Source organism: Harpia harpyja, chromosome 10 (genome assembly GCF_026419915.1).
Source record: "Harpia harpyja isolate bHarHar1 chromosome 10, bHarHar1 primary haplotype, whole genome shotgun sequence".
Taxonomy (NCBI): domain Eukaryota; kingdom Metazoa; phylum Chordata; class Aves; order Accipitriformes; family Accipitridae; genus Harpia; species Harpia harpyja.
In genome coordinates this window covers 18087342-18113146 of record NC_068949.1, presented here as the reverse complement: position 1 = coordinate 18113146, position 25805 = coordinate 18087342, and the positions used below count along the sequence as shown (strand labels likewise).

The 25805-nt window shown below is 37.1% G+C and overlaps 1 protein-coding gene and 1 long non-coding RNA gene across 5 annotated transcripts in view; one reads left to right on the top strand and one right to left on the bottom strand.

The window, feature by feature from the left end:
• The window catches only part of RET (ret proto-oncogene), a 90453-nt gene extending 72575 nt beyond the window's left edge, over positions 1-17878 (top strand). The window contains exons 13-20 of the mRNA XM_052799153.1: positions 1358-1465; positions 3005-3219; positions 3328-3450; positions 6362-6432; positions 10461-10598; positions 12541-12640; positions 14293-14440; positions 16332-17878. Of these exons, the coding sequence (XP_052655113.1) occupies positions 1358-1465; positions 3005-3219; positions 3328-3450; positions 6362-6432; positions 10461-10598; positions 12541-12640; positions 14293-14440; positions 16332-16489 (1061 nt within the window). The 3' untranslated portion in view covers positions 16490-17878. The remainder of the gene's footprint in view (positions 1-1357; positions 1466-3004; positions 3220-3327; positions 3451-6361; positions 6433-10460; positions 10599-12540; positions 12641-14292; positions 14441-16331) is intronic.
• The window catches only part of LOC128147018 (uncharacterized), a 46916-nt gene that overhangs the window by 14578 nt on the left and 6533 nt on the right, over positions 1-25805 (bottom strand). For all 4 annotated transcript variants that reach the window (XR_008236913.1, XR_008236912.1, XR_008236915.1 and 1 more), the window contains exon 3: positions 4019-4170. This is a non-coding gene — a long non-coding RNA (uncharacterized LOC128147018). The remainder of the gene's footprint in view (positions 1-4018; positions 4171-25805) is intronic.

The window sequence follows — 25805 nt, the reverse complement described above, 5'->3', positions numbered from 1 at the left end:
CTAGTTGTCTGCATTTGTGCACTATCAAAGTTACTTTTTCCAGCAGACAAACAGGCATGGTACACAGGGAACTTTGTTCTGTTCTTGCATAGGCTACACAGTTCCAGAGCTAGAAAAATAGGACTTTCTCACAGGTATTAAGTTGATATTGTTCATTTTTCTTTTACATAAATGCATATTTTTGTAGTCCCTATCAGTAGTGAGAGACCATCCGATATTGTACTCCCTGTGGTAGAAGACTGAAGTCTGAGTGCAGGTTCAGACTATAAGATAATATATAGCAGATAAAAACGTATAGTACCGATAGAAACGTATAGTAGAACAGAATAAAAAATTATCATGACCAGGGCAAACTATTAGCACACGTATTTTAAATGGATATGTAAATAAATCCTTTGGTGCTTACAGCCTTTATGGAAAAACATCCAGTACAGTACCAAAGAGCAGAAGCTGACCTTGTTTTTTATTAGCGTTAAGTAAAGGTGACCACATGCTTGTCAACCCCCCAGTAATGACACTCTGTAGGAACTATTCCAGGGAGGCTCTGTGTGTCAGAGAGATTAAGAATGAGGTAGAAAAAGAGTTATCTCTGACCTATGGTGTCTTTATGACTAGGGATCTCCTTCAAGTCCCAGTGCATTCAAAGAGGAAGTTTGTTGGAATAATTCTGCAAAAACAAAATTATTGAAAGGCTAAGAAAGCCTCTAGGGGCTATATATTGTCATACAATTCCCACTGACATCAGCAAAGTCTGCATACATGTCTCCCAGTAAAATCAATCTGAACTGTAGGTTTAGCTTCTGAACTCTAAACTTGGATGTGTGCTACAAGTGTAAGCCAAAAGATTAGTGGATTTTTACTCCATCAGAAAATGTATTTAGGAGTAGGAGGGCTATATCATGGGAGTTTACTGAGCAAGTCTTTTTTTGTTTGATCAACATAAAATCTTGGCTTTCATATGCTTCTGAAGCTTCAATTGCACCGATTCACCCTCAAAAGTTGCTTCAGAACACTAGAAAAGGTCTGTAATAACTTCACGTCATCTGCAAGACATTACAGACTCTGGTCCTGATTCTTGGCTGACCTACTCTTTCTGTAGTCATTTGTATCACGGCAGAGTGATGATTAGAGCAGGTTACCACGCCAGAACAGCAGCAGTCCCATTCACTTGGTTCTGATACGAATGACTGCAGGACAGTGGAGATGGGGAAATTTCTCCCCCGTGGGAAAGTACACAGTTTTCCAACCTCTTGCTAATTCCAGGAGAAATGGTTGATCTCATACTTCAGACAGTACATAGAGAACTCTTGAGTAACGCTTTCCTAACCACAACTGTGTGTTTGGACACTTTCTGCAGAAAATGCTTCCCAGAGTGAGCTGCGAGATCTACTTTCAGAGTTCAACCTTTTGAAACAGGTGAACCATCCTCATGTCATCAAACTTTATGGAGCCTGCAGTCAAGATGGTAAATATTAGAAGCTCATTATTAAGATGAAAATGTCAAGCAAGGAAATACAGAGCAGTTCATTGATGGGTTTGGACTGCTGCTTAATAATTGCTGAGCACTTTTAAAATTTGCTGCTCGCTGAAAAAATGAGGGACATATAAGAAAAGCAATTTTTGAAGGGAAGGGGAAATGCTAATTCAGTGTAACTAAGCATTCTTCCTGTGGTTTTCTTCAATACACATTTTGATTCTGAAGCGATTTTAAATTTAACCAATCTACTACCAATTCTCTTCCAATCAGTATATATTTTTATATTAAGCTGATGCTCAGTAAGTGGTTTTGAATATGGGTTATATTTAAAGTTTAATGGAGTTTTCAGTATTGTTATTCATACTAAAACAATGCTTTAAGGCTTAAGCCAGGGAGTGAGATCTCCCTTTGGAAAAAAAAAAAAAAAAACCAAAACCAAACCCCTACAGATCCTTTTGTTAAAGTATAGCTGGATAGTTAGATTGATACTCAGTTTTCCTGCTCTGTCATAAAACTATCGTCTTCCTCTTGTTGTGAAATAGTTGCTAAAAGCCACAGTCATTGAAAGGTATATTTCAACGGGAAAATTTTCAGACACATGTATTATAAACTGCCAGTGAAGCAAATTTTCATTGTTGTGGATAGGAACTGATCTGAATGATTGCTGTTCATTTTAAATGAAGTTACATGGCAACATCCTCTTCCTTTTGCATCTGTAATTATGCAGCCTAAAAGCACAGTATGCATGTTGCAACCTTGGGCAAAGGCCTGCCTTCTGTGCCCACCCAGTTCTGTTGCAATTGGCACTTTTAGTTGTAGACAGAATATAATTCAGGACTGAGTCATCTCTGAGTCTTAGTAAGGTAATGGACCAGTGGGGTGGGATGTTTTGTTTTTTTCTTTTCAGTACAATGTATTTTTTCATCCCAAAGGAAATGAATTGTTTCTGAGTCACAGGCTTTTAATAAATATCAAGCTAATTCATTAGCGTATGAGGTGGGAGGGCTTTGATACAGCAGACAAATGTATTTAGCATTAAAGCACTGAGTGGGTATTATTCATGTGGGTAATGGGGAGGAGAAACTAATGGATTGAAATGTCAGAATGTTTCTAAGTGCTCTGAAAAGGCACCTTAAATACAGCACTGGAATTAGCAGATGATTTGTGAGCTTAGTATCACACACTCCAGAAATTTTTTTTTTTTTTTTTAATTTCTCCAAGTTAGGCTGTTTCACAGATCTGATTTCTAAGAAGTTTGTCTCTTTTTAGTCTCAGATGATCTAGGTGAGGGAATATAGGCAAGAGCCTGAATTCTGCTTTGATTTAGGCTGAAACTCACTCCCTTTGCATAGAGGATGTAAGCTAAAAGTATTCTGTGGCTGATTCAGTGCCTTTTACGTAAAGGCCAGAGGTGTCTGGAGCCTCTGGTTGTTCAAAACAATGTGTTGATTAGAAGAGACTTTTCTGAAAAAAATTAAAATGGTTGTCTATTAATTGTTTACTTATCAGTGTGTTTGTTTATTTCAGGCCCACTATATTTAATTGTGGAATACGCTAAATACGGCTCCTTGCGCAGTTTTCTCAGGGAAAGTCGAAAAGTAGGACCAAGCTACGTGGGTAGTGATGGCAACAGAAACTCAAGTTATTTGGATAACCCTGATGAGAGAGCCTTAACAATGGGAGATCTGATATCGTTTGCATGGCAAATATCACGAGGAATGCAGTACCTTGCAGAAATGAAGGTAGGGCAGTGTAATAGTGATCTGAGCATGTCCTTGTGATGGACGGACGTGTCAGCAGTCGATTCCTCCACAAGAAGCATAAACACTCTTGTTGGTTTCTTCCTAAAGCTCGTCCATCGTGATTTAGCAGCCAGAAATGTACTGGTGGCAGAAGGGCGCAAAATGAAGATTTCTGATTTTGGCCTCTCCCGTGATGTATATGAAGAAGATTCATATGTCAAGAGGAGCAAGGTACAGTGCATATTAAAAGCAGTAGTGGGAATTATTACCTAATAGTGAGAATGAATTTATACTGTAGACTTGAGCACAGAAGAAAAAGATAATAGCTATTTTTTATTAAGTTAGAATAATTCTTTATTTTAAAGAAATAAAAATGAAGATGAAGCAAAATTATGACCTTAATCGGTGGGACAGTAATATATATATATATGTATGTAAAAGATGTATCATATTTAAGTCACCATTACCACCTCCACCTCTTTTTGTTGACTCGTCAACAAAACCGATTTATTTCTAATATATAAAAGTTAATAAAAGTAAAAAAAGGGTCACTATGATGGTTAAGGCCTTGGAGCATCTGACATGCGAGGAGAGGCTGATAGAGCTGGGTTTGTTTAGCCTGGAGAAAAGAGGGCGCAGGGGATCTTATTGACATGTATAAATACCTGATGGGAGGGAATACAGCCAACAGAGCCAGGCTCTTCTCGTTGTGGCCCAGTGACAGAACAAGAGGCAATGGGAGCTATTTTAAATATGAGAAATTCCATTTAAAGAAAAGAAAAAACTTCTTTACCATAACAGTGAGTGAACACTGGAACGGGCTGGCCAGAGAATCTCTGTCCCTGGAGATACTCAATACCTGGCTGGAAACAGTCTCAAGAAACTTGCTGTGGCTGACCATGCTCTGAGCAGAGGGGTGAGGTCCCTGCCCACCTCAGCGGTTCTGTGATCCTGTGAAAAATTGCAAGACAATACATAAAAACAGGATGAGATCTGCTGTTTTTTAAAAGCAATGTGCCAAATAGACTGTAATAAATTATTTCTTTTTCTTAAGGCTAGAGAGTTCACACAGGATGCTTAAAAATAGCATGTTTTGTTAATGTAAATACAGAAGAATGACACCTTTTTTCATTGCAGGAACTTTTTAGTAGTAACCTTTTTTACAGGTAGAGGGCAGCCCATTTTTAAATGAGGTGGGCCCTCTCATTTATCCAGTTCCTCATCACACTCCTTGAAAACACAAACAAAAAACCCCATCATTTTTCTCTCTTCTCCTATTCATAATTAAAAATATAAACAAAAAAATCCCAAGGGGTTGAAAAAATGCAGACAATTTCTACAAAGATCCTAATTTCAGGAATGATCACATCTATGTAAAAGACTTGAAGCAAAGCCCTCCTACAACTAAATACTTCCAAATGTTTGAAAGATACTAAATCTTAATCAAAATGGTACATCATAGGTCAGGGTAGATTAGGAGCTAATGCTACCTGCCAGAGGTTATTTAAAGCAGTTCTATTTTGCCTGCCACAGTGAATTATTGTCAGGTGCCTAGATACAGTTCTGTCTGCTCGCAGTGCTCATGGCAGGATTCAGCATATGATAACGTTTCACCTGCAGGACTGTGCAAAGGAAATTTGATGGAAAGACAAGTTGTTGATTCACATCACGACTTTCCTGAAAAGAAGCTTTTGAGCATAATAACTTTGAGACTAAGAAGATAAGTTAAGGCTTGTCATTTATTTATTCTTGTAAAAAATACTGTCAAATACAGCAAGCCAAATTCTGCTTTCTGCCTGTTTGCATCTACCTGGCACCGACATCAGCAGAACTTTTACAAGTCAATCCCAAGCTAGACCGTGACATTCATTAACACTACTTTTTATTGACTCTTTCCAAGATGAGTAGTGTTGGTTCAGTTCCCTCTTTGACTTAATACAAAAGAGTTGCCAACAGAATTTTTTGTGTGTGAAAATTTTAGAATTGAAATGAAAAGATTTCCATGAATACTGTGAATTTTCAGTTTAGCTTTCCCTGTTTTTTCAGGCCAGTTTGTGTGAATGTTTCTTAAGTCAAAATAAGTTGCAAAGAAAAAAAACCTTTTGGAAGACATGATCATATGTAAAAGGGCTTTGCACATTCATTTAGCTATCTTCTGCTGTATGTGGTTTACTTTGATCTATACCAGTTGCTCTGTATTTTAAAAATGACGCATTTACATAAAAGCAGTCTCATTTTATTTGGCGGGGTGTTGATGTACTGAATGGATATTTTCTCTTTACTTCTGAGACGTGCGTCGACAGAGTATTACTTGGAGCCTAGCAAGCATCTGTCTGCTTGCATAGGGAAACAGGGAAAAGAAAAAATTGAGAGGAAGGAAGAAGGATAACTTTCAAATCCTACTGAAACAGTTGTTGCATATATATATATATATATATATATATGAATTTCATGAGAACAAGAAGTAAGGCATATGAATGCTAGTGATATTGTGAAGGTTATGAAACATCTTGAAAATTTTGCAAAGCTAGTTTTTCATGAATATCTGGGGCAGATTTCTCAGATTTTATCAGTGAATTTCTGCCAGTGGAAAGTAGCAATTTGTAGATTCAATTTAGTAACCAGTAACCGAATATGACTGTCCGGGTACAGTTCTGAAACCAAAGGTATCTTAACATCTAGGTGCTTCCATTTATGCATCATCCTGATATAAACGAGATAGCCCTTCCTCTTTAATCATCATTCCCCATCATTTTTGCATTTGCACATTTCCCAAAAGCAATGGGAAGACAGATGTTCACGTTTGAAGAATATAACTCTTTGGATGAAAGTGTTTGTTAAAAGGAGAGTTGAGTTTATCTGACTTTAACTGGTGGCCATCTGGAAAAAACCCACACCACCTTACTGTATGTAATTAGATTACTGAAGTGTGTGGAATGAAATGAATGAGTGATTTCAAAAGCTCTTACAATTGTTCTCCTCACTGTTTTTCTTACGAAATGCCAAATCATTCAGTCCACTGGAACATATTAGAGTATGGATAGAGTATCTGTTACAGTTTTGAAAATAAAAACCTTGGTTTTCCACTTGGAAACTTAATTGTCTGACCAGTAATTGCATTGTTGCTTTTTTTTCCTCCTAGGGTCGGATACCTGTTAAATGGATGGCCATAGAGTCCCTATTTGATCATATCTATACAACACAAAGTGATGTGTAAGTGTAAATTCTTGCATTCTTTATGGTGTATGTACTTATTTAAGGAGAGGAGGGAGGAAGCACAACAAGGTACATAGTAGCCAAAGCTGCTACTCTTACAAGGAGACATGAAGAGCACAGCTTAGATGGCACCGTCAGCTGGCAATGATACGTAAGATTTTTGCTGTTGAATTAAATCTGAAGAAAAGATTATCAGAGGTATTTAGGTACATAATTCCTGTTGAAATCAACAAGGGTTGGGTCTGTTCATGTGACATGGTTGCCTTTGAATATATAGACACAAATTATTAGTCTTTGCTAAAGATAATGGTCATACCCAAACTTCCCAGTTCCTGTTCATTACTTGTCTGTAACACTTGCTGGCAGGTGAGGGATGGGGTAGGAAGAAAGGAAGAAGAATTTAATGCCTGGCCTAACTCCTATTGAAATCAATGACAAAACTCCAATTAATTTTAATGACAGCCAGGTCAGACCTTAGGGGAATACTCTGGTTCCACTGCAAAGATGCAAGTTCATTTGCATGATTAGGAAAACAGAGATCCTGAAGATGGATATGCTCCTATCTCCACCTGTGATGATTAGGTGGTAAAGCAACCACAGCTAAGCTGTTTTCATGTCTGACAGGCAAGGAGACAGGCAGAGGAATTTTTGTATACATTTAACTCAGGATCAGATACTTTCATTTCTTTCTTTCTGGGATGAATGATGCTTGTGACTAGTCACCAGGCAGACACTGTAAAACTACGTACTATTTATTTAGGAGAAAAACCTCTAAGGGATTGCAAAAGCAGCTATACTTATATGCCTGATTTTCTGCTAGGTAGCATTTTCATACCTTCCAAGTTTCCCTTGAAAGAGGATCTGACTAAAGTAATGTTTTCATTAAAATCAAATGAAGTAAAACCTACCAATCTCAATGATGTTTCACTTTGGGGGAAAACACTTTGATAACAGCAGTATGTGCAAATAGGAACCTTTTGAGTTGTTCTTCTAAAATTATTTACATTCACTTTTTACTCTTCTCTCTGTAGATCAGAGCAGTTTTATTGAAGTAAAATATTTTGCTTGCCTTGGAAATTCTTTACAAAATAAATTTCCAAAATATTTTCGTTTACTTTGTTTCACTTGGAGTAAGAAAAGAAAAAACATTGGGGTAGTTCTCAGGAGAATGTTGCTTTTACTTAGGTCTGCTTACAGGTTTTTCTGGGTCTCTTTTTATCCTCCTCAGAGCATCCATTGTGCTGACCTGCTTCTTTGCAATGACTTTTCCCAGAGAATTGTTAAATTAAAAACTTCTTAGCGTATTTTTAATTTCTTAATTTTCTGCAAAACTGATTTGTCACTATGGTTTGGGGCCAGAACAGATTGTGTTATCATGTAAGTGCCTCTTCTTTGATTGTTGATTGATCTTCTGGATCCAATACCATTCCTCCCTGTTTGTTTTCCTGATGGGCTGCTATTAAGCCCAGGAGCCCATCTCTTGTACATGTGATATAATGCCATGCAGAGATTGCCCAGCGGGCGTCAAGCAAGCTAGCTCAGAGCCCTGGGCAGCATGCTGGTGCTGTGTAGCTTTACTGCTTCCCAGATCTGGATTAGTATCTCCATGTAAAGCCGTGCTGATTTACCAGCTTTCTTGGAGATGCATTGTGCTTTGTAGGTCTGCTTCAATACAGTGGCATAAAAGGTCTAAATATCTGCCATGCTTACACAGTGCCTTTGACTCACTGGTGAGGTCACCTTCACTATTCATGTTATTATACATGAAGTAATTGAAGAGTGTTATATAGCAACTCCTAATTTAGCCAAGTCCCTACAAAACAGTACTGAGACATGCATAGAGTGTTGCAAAGCAAATCCTCTCCAGCGCTAGGTTCTATGAATGCCATTCCAACAGCAGCAAACTGATAAATGAAGTACTTTTTTGCAGCATTGATTGTTATTTTAGATAATTACACTCACTGAAAATACTATTTTATGAATATTCTTTGTTGTTCGTGGTGATGCAATTATATTTTATGTGAACATACATATTAATATACTCAACAACCATTCCAATATGCTTTTTTTTCTGATACTCTATGTTTCTGTTTTCCAGCCTCTTCCTTCTAAAGCCTTTCTGTGTAGTTAGTGGTTAGCCGTGCTTAATAGCAGTATCACTTGCCAGCATTCACAAAATCCCATTTTTGCTTCAGAAGTCGATGACATCAGTGGAAAGCTAGCCTACTGTCTTCCTCTTCACATATTTTTCTTTCTTGGCTTTTTCTGATCACATTTTTATTCAGCAATAAACATATGACAATTGGAAATTTTTCATCTCCCATTTCTCCTCCCATAGTACTTAATTTGTATAATGATTTGAAAGCATTGCAGCATTCTACAGCATTCTATTCTAATATGCCCATTTACTAAACAACTTTAATTGAGAAATTATTCATCTGATTCCTCCTTCCTTATTCTGTAAAATTCCTCTTAAGCAGTAGAGGTGGATTTTAAAAATAAAACCTGCCACGCTACAAAGTTTATTTGAATTAATCATGGACAGAATTATAATCTGATGGCAGAGCATAATTGGCTTCAAAAAGGGTAAGAGGACGTATATTAATGAAGTATATGAAAATGCTATAAATATTCATTAGCTTTCAAGAATGTGCAGAGTGATTAAAAATTAATTCCATGGATGGCATTAGGGAGAAAAATGGCAGCATACCACTGAGGACTGTGTGAGACTCACTTTGGCTTCTCTGCCCATTTTGGAAGTTTTACTGGTGTACTTTTGGGGTTACCATTGTTCTTTAAAATGTGAGAAGCACAGGTGGAATGTAGTCAGACAGGAGGTGAGGTTTGTGGCTAACATTTTGAGATGGAATTTTCAAAGGGAATTAGACACTGCTGTTTGGCATTAGGTGTGTAACACTTCCTAAAATCTTCTTAAAAGTGGAGTTTTCACAGAAATGACCCAATGATGAGAGCACAAAAGCTAACAGTTGTCATAAATTGTATGTAATTTTGCTTCCAGATGCATCCCATTGGGTATCCCCTTTGAGTGAAACAGTGTTGGCTGGTTTCCTTCATTTTGAACATCCAAATTTTGGCAGTTCTGTCAGTTGAGCAGGTTCAGAGTAAATCTGTAGCTTCGTTGTGTCTCGAAAAAGCCTTCCACTAAGGAAAGAAAAACATTTTTGCCTCTCTTCTCCTGACCTGCCCTCCAAAAATGGATGAATTTAATCTGTCTAAATATTTCCAACCCATTGAGCAAGGTCTTTCTGTTTGAGCTCATCAATAAAGTAGGTTAAAAAAGTTGGCATTTCTTCTCTTCATTTCAGAAGACAGTTTCTTCTGTCTTCTGTTCTATGTTAAACTATATTTTAGGCATTTGGTGTTTCCCAAATAAATTCCTTCCTTTTCTTTCATCAACTCTTAAGAAGAAAATTAAGTCCTGAATCACTGAAATGGCCCAACAGACCAGCTGAAATCAAAGGGTGCTGCTTATGATTGAAATAAACACATTGTGCATAGAAAGAAACACCATCTCACAGTCAAGACAGCAAACCAATCTGTTGGTAACTGGTTGAGCCAGCCTGTGTAATTTAGACAATTATTTCTGAATAGGACTATAAGGGCTGGTTAGGAAGGTTAGACTCCCTCTGTAGCCAAAGGAAAAAGAGAGGCACCTCCAGGAGCACTGTACAAAAGAGGAACAAGCCTTTGGGCTGGGCCACCGTGGGAAAGACTTTATCTTTCTGCTGCCTAGAGAATATGGGCCTTTCCAGGATACAGTTAGCTTTTGTCAATGGATAAAAGACGGGTATCGCTTATCTCTACTGTCTTGGTTGCTAATCTTTTTAATGAAGGTATTTGGGAACAAGGATGGCCCTGTATGCATCTGTACAGCCCCTCTGGCTCAGCAATGTCTTGAATTCAGTTGGGTTCTCAAAACACTAGAAAGAGATATGTTAGGTGAAAGCCACACTAAGCTCTTGAAACCTACCACTCTAAATAAAAACTCATTTTCTCTTTTTCAGATGGTCATTTGGAGTTCTGCTATGGGAGATTGTAACTTTGGGAGGCAATCCCTACCCAGGTATTGCTCCTGAAAGACTTTTTAACCTCCTAAAAACAGGCTATAGAATGGAGAGACCAGAAAACTGCAGTGAAGAAATGTAAGTAGCTCTTGATCTGCTTAGACTCATAAAACATCTCTTGAATAAATACATTTAAAAAAAAGGTTTAAATAAATACCACATAAATACTATTCTGTATATCTCGGAGGTATAATCAAAATATGTAGTGCTCAAAAGAATGTAATGAAACTAGTGAACAGTTAAGTGCAGGAAAACAATTGCCAAAATATTTGTAGCATACCGAATAACACACTTGCCAAACAATTAAAAGAGTTTGAATATTCAAAACTTTTGAGGGTGGAGGGAGGAGGAGAATTTCATAAAACAGTGGTAGCTGAAATAGTCAAGAAAATGTTTCAGTACTTTTCTGCAAATGAGATAGATGTTCCATCCACAGTCATTGTCTATTAGTTGTCCTGGCATTACATAGGAGAAATGATACCTTGACCGAAAAATCTATACCCTAGAAGACACAAATTTTCTGTGACTTGATAAGCCCATGGCATTTTCTTTTCTGTTTGGAGACAGTTCATATTTTATTGGCTGATTTATTAAAACACTCTCAATGTGAAATATCTTCTCTCTGTGGTTCTTCCATGGCATTTGGAGATGAGGCATGATTATATGTTCAGCCTGCAAATCTGGTCATGGTCAGTTGTTTTTTTTTTTTTTAGAAAGTTACCACGCTATAATCACTCTGACATCTCTTTTGACTGATTTTCAGTGTGAAGCATGCTTTGGCCACATCTGGGGTGAGAAAATACAGTATAAATACTATAATTTTATTTTTTTAATACCATATACAGAGAAAAAACATTAAGTGTTTCTGAATTTAGGGCAGGGTAGAAGTTTACAAGTGTCAGTGGCAAATATCCTCTAGCAAATACTTAATATTGAATTTTTTTTGTTTGTTTCATCTCAACAGGGAATAAGACTTCATCCCTCAAACATATGTTATTTCATTGATAATTATTAGGTTAGGCAAGCTGACCACATCTGCGTTTCTTTTTTTTATTCAAGCCACATCATGGTTTTTCTGACTGGTTCAGATTTTTTCTGGTTTATTCAGAAATTTTTCTGACAGCCTTTGAGAGCCCACTTCAAGGACTGTTTTTCTTAAATTGCATTCTCTGCTTTACCCAGTTAAGTAAGAGAGAGATCATGGATGAGGGCAAAAAATGCAATGCTTTTCAATAGCTTGCTGTAGTTCTTGTAGGCAACTATTTCCACAATTAGAGTACTTTTGTGACTAGATCACTTAGTCCTGAAAACACTTGAATTAAAAAAATAACGTGAACGGTACAGGTTGGAGAGTTACACATCCAGAACTTGGCTATTGTCTGTCTGATAGTCACTCAACTATAAAACTTTAATTCTGCTCCCTTTCGTTTCCATGCTGTATGCTATAGAAGGCAGTTAAAGACAGAATAAGAATAGATCTAATCAAAATAACAATAATAGAAGTAATGAAAAGAATGTTAGTTTGTGCAAATGGTCTTAGGTTAGGCTTCACTGAAGAAAAGTTTACAGAAACTTTTCAGAATGTAAACAAATGAAGAACAAAATTCTACTTTCTGATATAACAGCAGAGTTTTTCAGGTTGAGATATGCACATCTGTGATGATATGCAAATTTCTTCAGTGTCATATGCAAACAAAATCAATTAGAAATCTGGTATGCTGCCTACACGAGGCAGTCCTTTGATAAAGTGAAAATAAAGCAAGCTAAGACTACAGTCCTTCAAGGACAGCCAAGTGCATCATCATTTAAACTCATAAAGACTGATGAAAGTAAAAGCCCATTCTTCTGAATGTCAGTTGTTGATTCAAGGGAATGTTTAACAGAACACACAACAAAGATTGATGTACTTGTGGATGTCCTTCATGCCACAGTTCAACTTCAATACTATAAATTATTTCCACAGAAGCATGACCCACTTCTAACAATTTTGGTTTTTTTTTCACCTTGCGGCGGGTCACAGGTACAACCTGATGTTGCGCTGTTGGAAGCAAGAACCCGATAAAAGACCAACGTTTGCTGAGATCAGCAAGGAACTAGAGAAAATGATGGTGAAGAGTAGGGTAAGTGTGGGAAAGCATGAGTTTTAGAAAGTTTTTGTGATCCTCTGAGTTTGAATGTAGAGAACTATGCTTTTTTTAAAAAAAAAAAAAAGTAATTTACTTTTCATCAAATTTTGAAGCATTTACATATCTAGTTTCTTCCAAATGCATCCAGTTTTTTGAAAGCAGTGCTACTTCATATAGTGGCTTTGGTGACTTCAACCCTATATGCAGATGAGTTATCCTTAATCTGTCTGGTTTCTTTAATTTAAAAACAAAAATTAAAAATTACTGTGAAAAGTTACTCCTAAATTGCATTCCTGAATAAATAACCCTAGGAAGCCTAGAACTAGAAGAACGCAGTATTTCCTTGAATCTGATTTAGTTACATGATGATAGCAACAGAGATACAAAAGCTGTATGATTCCACCATTCTGAATTACTTTAAAACTGTTATAATCCTGTATAGACTTTCTTTGAATGAATGGATGCTGAGGTCTACAAATAAGTCCAAGTTACATATATTTATAAAATGTATATGTTCCTACTTGCCCATAAACACGTAATTTAAAAAAAAAAAAATCTACTAGTTATGGGAAGGGGGGCAGTTACAAATGAAAAACAGAGGAAATACTGTGACCGTTATCAGATTTGAGAATGGAATTTACATTGGGTGCAAAAGGGACTAATAAACAAATGGGAACAATTTTGTTCAGAATGTGAATGTAAAAATAAGTTCTAAATTAAAAATGGCAAAGTGAAAGGTCTAGGCTGTACATTAAATCACTCTGACTTGTCAGCCACTAACTTACAGCTGCTGAGAATTGGTAGGCAAACAATCTGCATGTCCAGTGACAGACTTGTAATACAGAGGCTGGCATGTTTTCTGAAATTTTCATCATTAAAACCAAAGACAATCCAAAATAGCGCTCGACAAATTAGTCATTTTTCTCCTTGCCTTTCTGAATAAAAAATTCTGAAGTTTTTTCAATTTATAAAATTGGGTAACTTTACCTTTTTAAAGTTTAATTTCAGTAAATTTGCAAAGGAAAGTCCATTTTGAAAGGAAAAAGTATATTTTAGATAGTTGAAAATGCTTCACATTTGTTTTTTGCATCAAAGCAATTCAGCAGCATAGATGAAAACCTATGAATTCTTATGGTTGACCTAAATATTTAGTTTTAGAACAGCAGCAGCAAAAGCTTTACTTGGCAATATTTACACAACTAATTTTATACATGATTATGTAATAGCTTTTGTAAAACGATTAGAAGATCTGAGTACCTTCTCCTTTAAGCGCGCACAGGTATCTATCTATCGTATCTATCTATATATTTCAGGCATACGTGTGTATCGGGCATAACAGAAACCGAAGGTCAAACAAATCAGCTAGCACAGCCCTTTAACTTCTTGGTTATTTTACTGAATTAAGTAAGGGAAGTATTAAGATGTCTCTAGCATGTCTAGTGTTCTGGCAAACCAGATACTTCCAGAGATGCTATGGTTGCAGAAAGGGAGACCCTATGCGGGTGCCAGAGGTACTATCAAAAGACAAATGCAGTGGGGTCTGTAGCTACTCGTTTTAAAGAAACCAGATGCACATTTAGCCTTTATGCCCAACCAGCAACACTGCCACATACATTAACCCAGCTTTTTCTGTGTTCGCTTCTTAGGACTACTTAGATCTTGCGGCTTCCACACCTTCTGATTCCTTACTTTATGATGATGGGCTCTCAGAAGAGGAGACACCACTCGTGGACTGTAATAATGCTCCCCTCCCTCGAACCCTCCCTTCCACATGGATTGAAAACAAACTCTATGGTAGAATTTCACATGCATTTACTAGATTCTAGCAACACAAAAAAAATGATTTTTCTTCTGCACTGTTCTCAGACTCTGTAACCCCATTACAGTGTTTCTTGTCTGAATGAAGCCAATCAAAATTTGCTTGGAAGCTTCTTTTGGGTTTTTTTGTTTGTTTGTTTTTTCTTTTGGTAAATGTCAAAGTTTGCATCAGGATCATCCTTTAGTCATTTTGCAGCTGTGTTTAAAATAAACGTTTTTAAAAGGATGTGAAAATAAGTAAAATGACTAGATATCATACAGTAAAAGAAAAAAAGATCAGGGAAGTATTCTCAGGGGAAATATAAAATGCTAATGAGTATCTAATTCAACTATCCTGTTGGGGGAGGCTAGGAATATTTAAAGTATGTTAGATTCTGCACCTCTAATTTAAGCAATAGACTTTTTTTCTTTTCCAGTGCTGTTTTTTGCCATAGCTCAACGATAGCACCCATCTGCAACATTTTTCATTTTATCAGTATGGATTTCTAAATTTCAGCTGCTGTTAATGCATTCTGGATCCATAAGCTGAAATGTCTATTTAATGTATCATAGAGTGAAACCAGAGTATTATATACAGAAGGTAGAAATACTGTATATAAGTATTATATACAGACTAAATCAACATGTAAAGTCCTTTGAAAATTGAATTAATGGTGGGCATTTTGAAAATACACTCAGCTGTTTTCACGTCCTTTGATTTATTATGAAAATGTCAGTACTAAACCTTGATTGAATGATGTAGCAAGTGTTTTTAAAAAGAACATATGCTTTCATATTGTGATGGTGAGATGGACAGTAAAAATGGTTCTTGCCAAAACTCCTACATTTTGTCTCCTGATTAAATATTCTACATGTTTTTAGATATTTACTAACATCATGGATTTTTTTTTTCATTCTTCAAGCAGTATGACTTTTGAAAAGTTGGATCTTTTAGCTTAGAAGTTGCCATTAATACATGGCTTTGGGTCTATTTTTGATCTATACCCTAGCTATAATTTTCCTTAATAGGTTCCCCCAACTCATGTTCACTTTGTGGCACTTAGTGGCCAGATTGTTAAAAGAATGCAGTAACAGAAAAAGTTGCCACTGAGGTTGATGGCAGATGCCGAATGCTTAATAAGCAACAAAATCAGATTTCTGTTTTTGAAAATCTTGGCCCTGGTATGGTTCTCTGCTTGTACAGCTGGATCAACATGGTGCTAAGCACTCTGCTTCCATTTTGATCACTTGTGCCTAAACTGAGAAGCAGTTACTGGACTCAATGCAAATAATTACATGCCTGAAATACACGTTTAAATGCGGAATCAAGACAGGAGTGCTCAGGATACTCAGTTGTGCTCCTGGGATTTCCTAAAATTAAGCAGGGGATCCCTGGTGAGGGTGTGAGAGTGTCCCCAAAACCTCACTGAAGCCAACGGAAAGGCGCCCATTTAAGTAAATGGAAATACTCTCAGTCATTGGAATGGACTTTGGATCCTGTCCCAAATAGGTTTATTAATTCTTGGAGCACTTCCTGTACAGCAAGAACTTCCTCTTGCAAAGCAATATATTGCTACATGATTGTTAAAAAAGAAAATTATGGAAAGTTGGAGGCTCATCAGAAGAAAAATTATTAGCTTTTTATTATGCACATGTGCATGCGTGCACATAATTTTTTATCAAGTAAGCACTTTATTTTTTCAGGGTTTTTGCCTACATCTGAATTTGTGCTTCAGGGATTTTGAAACATCATTTATATGAATTGATTTGGGACAAAATCCAGTGGACTGGCTTAAAATATTGAAGGGAGTTTTGCCAAGGGCCTTACTGTCTGCACATGAAGTTATGGTTCTTCAGTGCAGAAAAAATTATCTGTTTTCATTTTTAGGCATGTCATACCCGAACTGGCCTGAGGAGAGCCCCGTTCCACTCACAAGATTCGATGGCACTAACTCTGTGTTTTCAAGATATGCAAATGATAGTGTATATGCTAACTGGATGGTTTCACACTCAGCGGCAAAATTTATGGACAAGTTTGATAGCTAAAATTTTCTTTGTGAAAGGTAATGGACTCCTGAGGGAAACAAAGATGCAAAGAATGGAAAGTCCATTGCCTCGTTCTTTGTACAATCAACAACTAACTTTTAAATTGGCAAACCCTTTTATTGGTAGTTTCTAAAGTGTGTTATTCATGCTGAAGACTATAATTGGTGATTTCCCCTTTCAGAAAACATATCAAGCTGGATAAGAGTTGTAGTTCCAGTACTTCTTTCTAGATTGCCATTTTGCATATGGTTCCATTTGGCAAATTCTTACTGCAAATGCCCTTGCACTTCATTCTCACTGTTTTTTAGACTAACCATCCTGTGTTACAGCTTTCTTGGATGTGAAAATGTACTTGAACTGCTACTTTTATAGTGGCTGTTAGCATACGACCACTTGATCTAAGCAGGAAGCACAAACAATATATGGAAGGGAGGGGGGAAGTAGGCTCCCAAATTACTGAGCTTGCTATCAAATGAGAAGTGTTACAATGATGTTGGCACTAACGAAGCCTGTATCTTGGTTTGGAAGCAAACATTAAGTAACTCAATAGAGGACTTGAGATTCAGCATTTGAAGTCTTGTAAAATGTATTGTCTGTCTTAATGAGAAGAGAGTTCGTTTTATTAGTCTTAACTTCTCTTAACCTTTAGCACAATGGAGATAAATTTGATACAAGATAAGCTGTATAGACTGATGGCAATCAAGAGTGTTCATCTGACACAGTTTACTTTCTATCACCTACATCTTACTAATGTTAAAAAGTACAATCTTGTACAATCATAATTCCTCTTATGAGTTCAAAATAGACAGTACAGGATTTTTAGATTGAATTCAAGTAAAGAGATTTCGGTTGCAGTCGTGTTCAGTGGGTTGGAGTCCTCCTCTCAGCTCCAAATTGGATACACTGCCATGCACAGAACACCGACAATGACGTAACTCCAAATAAACCTATTACCTTGAAAGTCATGAGTAAACAACACTTGCACAGCAAAATTGGTCTAAAACTCTACCGTTAATGAAACTATACAAGGAAAATGTCATCGGAATTTGTTAAGGTGAAATATAAAAATGTTGTGCTTACAACACTGACTTGATATTTGGGAGAACAATCAGACTGTGGGTCATGTTCTATGTGGAAGAGTAAATGATCAGCACTACTTTTGTCTTTATTTGTAATCTAATATGGTTAAAGATAACTTTTTGTTTGCTACAAATGTTGGGACATAAATCCCGAGTAAGTTGTTGTTAGCGTTGTGATGGTTATTCTAAATAATCCAATTCTACCAAAGCTTGCTCCTGTCACTTACAATCCAATTTAGCTGTTTTCAGATGTTGTTTTGTGTATCAACTTTATGTTTCCATTAAAGTCTGTGATTTCAGAAACAAGAGAGTCAGACTGCCAAAACCCGAACACAGATTTTCATTTTACAAAAAGTGGGATATAAAGTGCTGTGTTGGAATTTAAACTTCTTCACTGTTGGATATCATACTTGATCCTGTCCTGGTTTCGGACAAGCACTAAGCAGAGTGACTTTTTCTTTGTACAAACATTTGCCATGTTCCATAATGCTTATGTATGATAAACAGATATAGCTATTTATACGGAAGGGGTTCAGTTGTGATATAATGGTGATCTTCACTGGCATGACACAACTGTCAGCATGCATACTTTTAAAATAAATGGCACTGAAAATTAAGCCCATTATATGGGCTTTTTTTTCTATTTGGAGATCTATGAAAAATGGAGAGAAAAATGGCACTTGTGGTAACTTTTTGCTTTGTCCAGTCCTTTTCCTATATTTGATGTCTGTAAATGGGAATTCTTTATTTGCCATGAGCAATCAAGGCATTAAGACTTTCATGGTTGGTTTTTTTTTTTATTCCTCCTTAAATTAAGAATTTCTTTTTATCAGCTATCTCAGCAAGTGTTCAGCTGGGAGATGTGAAGCACCCAGTTTCTAACCTGAAAAGCCCTGCAACAACATTGCTGTACAGTAGGTGAGTGGGATAGTAAGTGATGCTGAAATAACCGGTGGATGCAGAAAGTGTATTTTAGACTTCCAGCATGAGTCAATGTTGTTTCAACCGTTAATTCCTGTGAAAAATTTCACTAATAGTTATTGTCACCTATGTTACCGCACATAGATTCTGCATATAAAATACATACACTGTTCATCATTATAGTTGCCATACTCAGTTACCTGCATTAAGTGCAGCTTAATGAAAAATTCTTCACAAGTGTTTCATAATCCAGCTAATTTTGACTCACTCCCTGCTCATGAATGTTGATAAGGAATAGATTATTATTTTCAAGTATTCACTCATGATTGGAAAGCTTCTTATGTACTCTGTGTACGCTATTTTTGCAAATATTTCCCTTGAAGTGCTTCCTATTTGTTCTGTGTTGCCATTAGTCATAATGGTGACAATCTTGTTTCAGTTCCCCATTAGAGAGTACACGTACTTCCCATGTGGGGAAAAACCCGATACTGCAGATGATTATTTCCACTGGTGCCAGAAATACTTACGCACTTGGCTGCCCTGAGGAAAGTGAATTCGAAGGGAACAAATGACTCACCTAAATGCACAGGTTGGAGGGAATAACTTTCTAAAAATTTCTGCCAGCCTTTTCTAAATATCCGCAGAGATGACATGGTTTACCCGGTCTGTGCTTTGAGTTGTGACAGATGGGGGAGAGGGTGAATCTCGTGTGTCCTTCCAGTCATTACAGCAGAACAAGGAAGTTATTGTAACATTCATTTTTACAAACTTTTCCAGAGGTATGATACTCAGAAAATCTACTGTGAGGTTGCAGATTTTAATCTGCAGATGTTAACCTGTTTCATATAATAGAAATTTTAAAAAATCTTGTCCTGTGAATATGAGGTACATAGGATTTAAATCATGTGGTTTTATCTACAATTTGTCATGCAAAATGTGCATTAATCTCTATGGTACACTCAACTGGACCTAAGTAAATCTCAGATACGTACAGTAAAAGCAAGTTTCTATTCCTTGATGTTTTATAATCAATCTTATATGAATAATACAAGCCTCAAAGGATATCTAAAAAGGATATTTCTACTGTAACTTTTAAAAGTTCAAAGAAATTACTTATAATTTTGAAATGCTTTGTGTCAAAACTCAGCCCACCTAAAAGCCCTCTCTCTCACTGCAGCTACAGTGGTAAATTTATAAAAAAATACTAGAGATGACGTTCAGCAGCACCAGCTCCTAGGTAGCACCAGGCAATGTTCCCCATAAACAAGGTGCAGATTGTCCATAGTGAGATGAATGGTTTGACTTTTTCAGCCTAAGCTATCTTTCTGAAAAAGAACCATATGATTCCCTAAAGTTATATAAAAGTATGTAAAATCTTAATTAGAAAACCTAAGCTGTTCAGGTCTGCTGCATCTAACTTCATGTAATTTAAGTAGCCCCTCTGAAGTTAGTGGGATCATTCATGAATAAATTATTCATAAATATTTACTGGTCTAAAATCAAATATCCCAATAGTCTGCTAGCAAAAGTACAAAAGATATTATCAAAATATGGACAAAGTAGCAATAGCTCAGGTCTACTCATCCCTAGCATAATATTGTAACTTGTCTATCTAGAAGCAGTATTTAGAAGTAGGTACTAGACACTGGAAGACAGGTAAGCACAAATATATCTTTAATGTATATCTAGAAGAGACAGTGAATGAAATATTTTTCAGTATTTATCAAGTTCTTCAGTAAAGATGAGTTATTCATGTAAGCTGCGTTTCATGTTTGTTTCTCATTTCCGATTCTTTGGGACAGCAACCTGCGTCTTCCAGTTACAAGAGAGATACACATACTCTTAATGCATTTTGAGAAGATTAATAGTTCCTCTCTTTTCAGGGTGTGTTTTTTGGTTTTACCTGGTTTTATAAAGGGTTGCATAGTATGTCAACACAACAAATTTCTTGCTAACAATGTATTTTTTTGAGCTGTTATGGAAGTTCAGTTTGCTGGTTACGTTCTGAAATTAAGTAAAAAGGTTTTGCCTACCTAAGTACAGACAAGTACACCTCCCCTTAAGCTCATCTGAAATAATTAGCTTCTTTCTTTGGGCTAATGAGGTACATTTCATAAAAATCCAACTTCATCGTTCATATGGATTACAGGCCAATCCAAAATGGTATGAACAATTTAAGAGCATTGCAGTTGTACTTTATATGTCAAGAAATAACTTTCCAAGTTTCTCTATTAGAAAAGAGAATGAAAGAAAAGCGTGTTCATCTCCAAGGTAGTTAAAAAAATTAGTAACTTTTAAAATCAATGACAATGTAATGATTGTTGTCATTAGGTATCAGACCGAGAGTTTGATTCTATCCTTGCTGATATAAGCAAATGTGTATTAACATATAACTGGTTTAAGTGCATTTTTACCTTGCCACGAGAAAAGCTTTCCATTTAATCAGCTAAGCACAGAAGTTTGTAGAGGTTCAAACCATTACACTGATAGCAAGTAATGTGCATATTTTGAATAAATAGTGATATTTACAGTAGGTGTTTCTGTTTGGTTTGGGTTTTTTTTATTGGCTCCCAAATATAAAAATGGATTGGGTTTTCACAAAGCACTCAGCTTTGACCTAGGTCACCTCCCATTACGTCCCTGATAAACCTTTGCTGATTTTAATGGAGAGAAAGTATAGCCAATGGGCAAATCTTGACTCAAAATTTCAATATAAAAAGATGCTTATTTTATCACAATATTGATATAGTGGAAGAATCACTAGTTGCATGGTTAGAATTACTGAATATGTCTGTGCATAGACACAGATTTTTAAAATGTGAGTAGGCTATGAAGGTAAAACCAGTCACTGTGCCTGCCTAGTCTGTAGTTAAGGGGTAGGTGCAGTCAGCCTGGTACCTGCAGAAGTCCCCATGGGAACTTAGGTTAGCCCAGCATTTTGTGTAAATTTCCTCTGGTGTTTACAAGATGATATACAAATAAAGCATAAAGTTAGAGACTTGAGGGGGAAAAAAAACCTGATGTATCAGCTTCATTTTTTCTCACCTTCTCTGCAAGAGATTGTTATTAACAGAAGCAGGTATTATGATTATTTCTTAACTTCAGAAATGTGTTGGCATGTCCCAAAAGAGAAAATCCCTGTGGATTTGCCCACAGGAGGCTTTTCCATATGCTGAAGTCTGCAGGGACAGAAGGATTTGAGATGGTGAGGAGATGGGGACCCCTTCTTCTATTCATATGCTGCAGGAAGGGGTTCCCTACCTTCTCGCTCTTGAAGCTTATGAACAGACAAGCTACTGAGTGGACAGAACTGGTGAAGACATATGTCCTGTCTCCCAGGCACAGGCCACGCAGAAGACACCATGTGAGGGCTCGCAGGGAGGCTCGCCGGGAAGCGCAGCTCTAGTCTCACATTCACGTTCATAAACCCTGCATCGTAACAAAAGCAATCTGAAGTTAAAGAATGGAGTGTACACTTAAAAGTGTAGTCCTGATCTGAACTGAGAAGTTAATGTACCTGTACTCTCTGACGTTAAGAGAGGCTTGGTACCTAATAAACATAGCGTAGTTTGTGATTGTATATGCCCAGAGCTCTGACGTTGTTATGAAAAGAGAAAGTTACCCTTACATAGAATCATAGAATCATTCTGGTTGGAAAAGGCCTTTAAGATCACCCTGTGGGTTGTAGCTAACACATCTCCCACAGAAAGCTGTAGCTGTTAAAACCCCTTGGGCACTTCTAACGCTGGGTTCTTATTGTTAAGCAATCTGTTTATATGATTCTCTTTAAATATGCAATTATCACTAGCCAAAAATGTTCAGATTTTTAATTTCAACAAATTCCCAGCAACAAAAGGAGGGTTTAGAAGCGCTAAAATAAAGATGCTTCTGCATCTTTAGGGGCTTCAGAGTTGTGAAACAGATCCAGTCTGTGTTCAGATGCAAACGAAGCAAGTTTGGTTGGAACACATATGCATTTCCTTAAGTTTTTGCCTTATGCTGGTAGACATCTCATTTAGAACAACTCAAGAAACTCTGGACTGCCAAACTTAAATTTTTTAGCCCGTGATATAGCCACAGATTTGAATTCTTGTAGAAACTCAGCCTAGATCTGGATATCAATCCAACATTGCAGTTTCCAGTCTGATTTTTCTGCATTCTGCAGGTCACATAAGTACTTGTTAAAGCCCTTATATAATTTTTCAGCTGTTCAGGGCTCTCCCTCCTGACATGATTGTAGTTGAAAGAGTTTGATGTGAGCACTGATTTTCATTTGCAACATGTGCTATTTTCATAGCTCCCTGCCAATGCAATTTCCTGTCTGAATTTACTATGCTTAAGAATGGAAGTATTTTAAAATTTTTAATAAAACTAAATCAAATGAGCCCGTATTATAAGCATTTGGTTTGCTAAGACTCTTGCTTGCCTATATTTAGGTAAATTTTAAGGTTATTTTGAGGAAAAAAAACCAATTCCACTTCCTCTTTCAGATTTGGTGAAGAAGTAAGCTCTAATCAATAGAACAGTAGGATATACTGATCCTACTTGTTTACCAAATTGCTACCAATAACAAGAATAGTATCCATTTATTCAAGAGTATTTTGCAAAAAAGGAAGAGATTTGGAGTAACTTCATTACAACCTTACATCTGTTGGGAAGGAAAATGTCAAAAGGGTGGGATCCCGTGTGAGTGGTGACTGATATGACAGATGAGGAGGCTGCTCTTGCTCCTTGAGAAAGCTGGTAAAGGGTTCATCTTCTTTAGATGACTGAAAAGTTTGGAAGAGCATTGTAAGGACTGAGATGTGGGAAAAGCCTATGGAAATATCCAGGAGATAAATACCAGATTTATAGTATATTTTTAAAAATGTGTATGCAGCTTCAAGAATCAGCCAGCAAGAAGCAAGCAGAGTTCACTGTTCTCCAAGACAGTTTTTGTCTGGTCAGGACTGTCGGTAATTGATTTGACAGCAGAAGACAAGAATGATTCTTTCTGCTACAGGGTATAAATAATTGAGAGAGATTTTAGCCTTGAGTCAGGAAATCATTCAAACGCTTACTTAACTGGTTTTCCTGTGCAGAGAGGCTTTCTGAGCAGTGGTCTGGTCCAGACATAGCAAATAGAAAGGCATTAAGTTTATGCTCATTTTAAAGATTTTTATTTTAAAACATGACGGTTGGAAGCTTCACCCAGTGTTGCTCTTCCAGGATCATTTGTTAAAATCAGCTGTGACAATTTGTTAAACAGTGAGCAGAAACAGATGATGTGGGTTTTTCTACAAACACTACTGAGAATATTTTAATTTATACTGAAAGATATTTATCACCATTTTTACATGCACAAAGATAAAGTAAGCAATCAAATTAGATTGCAACAAGTTGTCATCAGAGACAACTTTTTAACCAAACAGAAATAATGTTTATTGAATCATTTTGACTTGCTTAACTGAGACTCCAAAATGTTACAAAATGTGAAATAAATGTTTTGAAATGCTAGGCCTTAAACTAGAGATTACTTACAATAGTTACCATTTCAAAGGATAATCATATACTTATTAGGCAACACAGAACAGAACTATTTATTCATGGTATTAGACCTTGAAATGCAGTAATACGGATAGCACGTTATCTTTATTGCTATAAAAGGCATCAAACATACAGTAAAGATGTTGTCATACAAGATTTGAACGTAGCTCAGGGGAGCAGAGGGAGAAGGTACAGTACTGTACCTTGCATATTGACCCTATAATCCACATTACAACCCAGAGTGCACAAAAATATCACATCCCCCTCAGCAGTTAGGCAGCACCTCCTCATGTGTCACAAGTGAACAAGAGTCCCTAGTTAATCTGCATACTGGAGTTAGGTTTATAAATTAAGAGTAGAGCTTTTATCCTACTCGCTTATTCCACACAGTCCCTCGGTGGCTCCCCGTCCCCCGTGTGAGGTTCGCTGTGCCCTGGCCTCCCTCCGCAGCAGGCAGGTCGCTGCTGGCCTGGGAAGCTGGGGCAGAAAGTTGTGCTGGGCCGCTGCTGGCAGTTGCCCATCTCAGGGAAGGGATGCCCAAGGACCCCTTCCTTTTGGCACCACCCCATCTTCCCTGAACCCCAGCCCCGCTGGGTTTTCCCCGCCTAAATAGCCTATGTGCAGAAGCACAAGCAAGCACCGGCCTAATCGCCAGTTCTGCCTCGCATCTCGTTATCAGCTGGAAGATTCGGAACATGCTGCTTGCGTTTAGCCCAGGTCTTGCCAAACCTTACAGCCAGCCTGTACCAGTTGCAGCCATCAAGCAGCAGGCTTGTGACCGAGATCAAAACTGTAGACATTTGCCCCACACAAACATACACAAAATAACCAGCAGCCTGTTAGCAGTCACAGGTTAAGCTATTTTTTTCACCTGCTATAATATATGCGGCCAAATTTTATAAACCATTCTCCATTTGTAATGAACAGCCTCACGTTTTGAGTACGCTTCAGTAACTTTACTGCAGCCTGCACCCAATTTCTAACATGCTTGCATTGCAGAAACAGTTTTAGAAACTTTTAATCTCTGTCCTTATCCTGTCATCGATACAATTTGTTTTTTTAAAATACTACGAATCGTTGCTTGTCTAGCACAGCCGAACTGGTAACTGACATTCTTGAAATCTAAAGAGAAAAAAAAAAATTGAATAGAAATGTCATAACTGTTCAATTCCTTCTAGTAAATACTTCTGAACCTGATATTCCTTAATTTAAATGGGGCGCAGGCTGCCAGATCAGGTCTTTGTCATTCTAGTCCTAAAAATAGGAGCAGGAAAGGAGAAGCAGGAACAAATTTTCGTTGCTCTTGAGAAGTGGGAACAAATGCAAGTGAATTTTAAAGCGTCTTGCTATTCAGCTGTCCTATGATTGCATTTCTAATGTAAAACCTTGCTTTGAATTAATTTGATTTGGAGATCTACTTTACTGACAGATGCGAGCCATTCCAAGATACTTGTTAGCAAAGCTTTTTCTTAACAAAGATAAAACAACTGTTACAAGTCAAAAATTAAAGAGGAGCTTGTGAGATGACTACTAAAGTAGTGCAGTGACACTTGATCCTGTCTTTGCAAATCAGTTCATCTTTACCAATTGGTTTTATGATGATAACAGTGAAACCTCAACAGTGTGCTTTAACATATTTCTCAAAATCAGCCGCTGTTTTTATGCACCACAGGAACAGATGCCGATTTCCATGAAAAATCTAAACAGAGCGTTTTCAACTGCTCAGTTGAGGTATGGTATTTTTTTCTGGTTGTCTGTTGATATTCTGTGGTACCCAGGAGGGGTCCCTC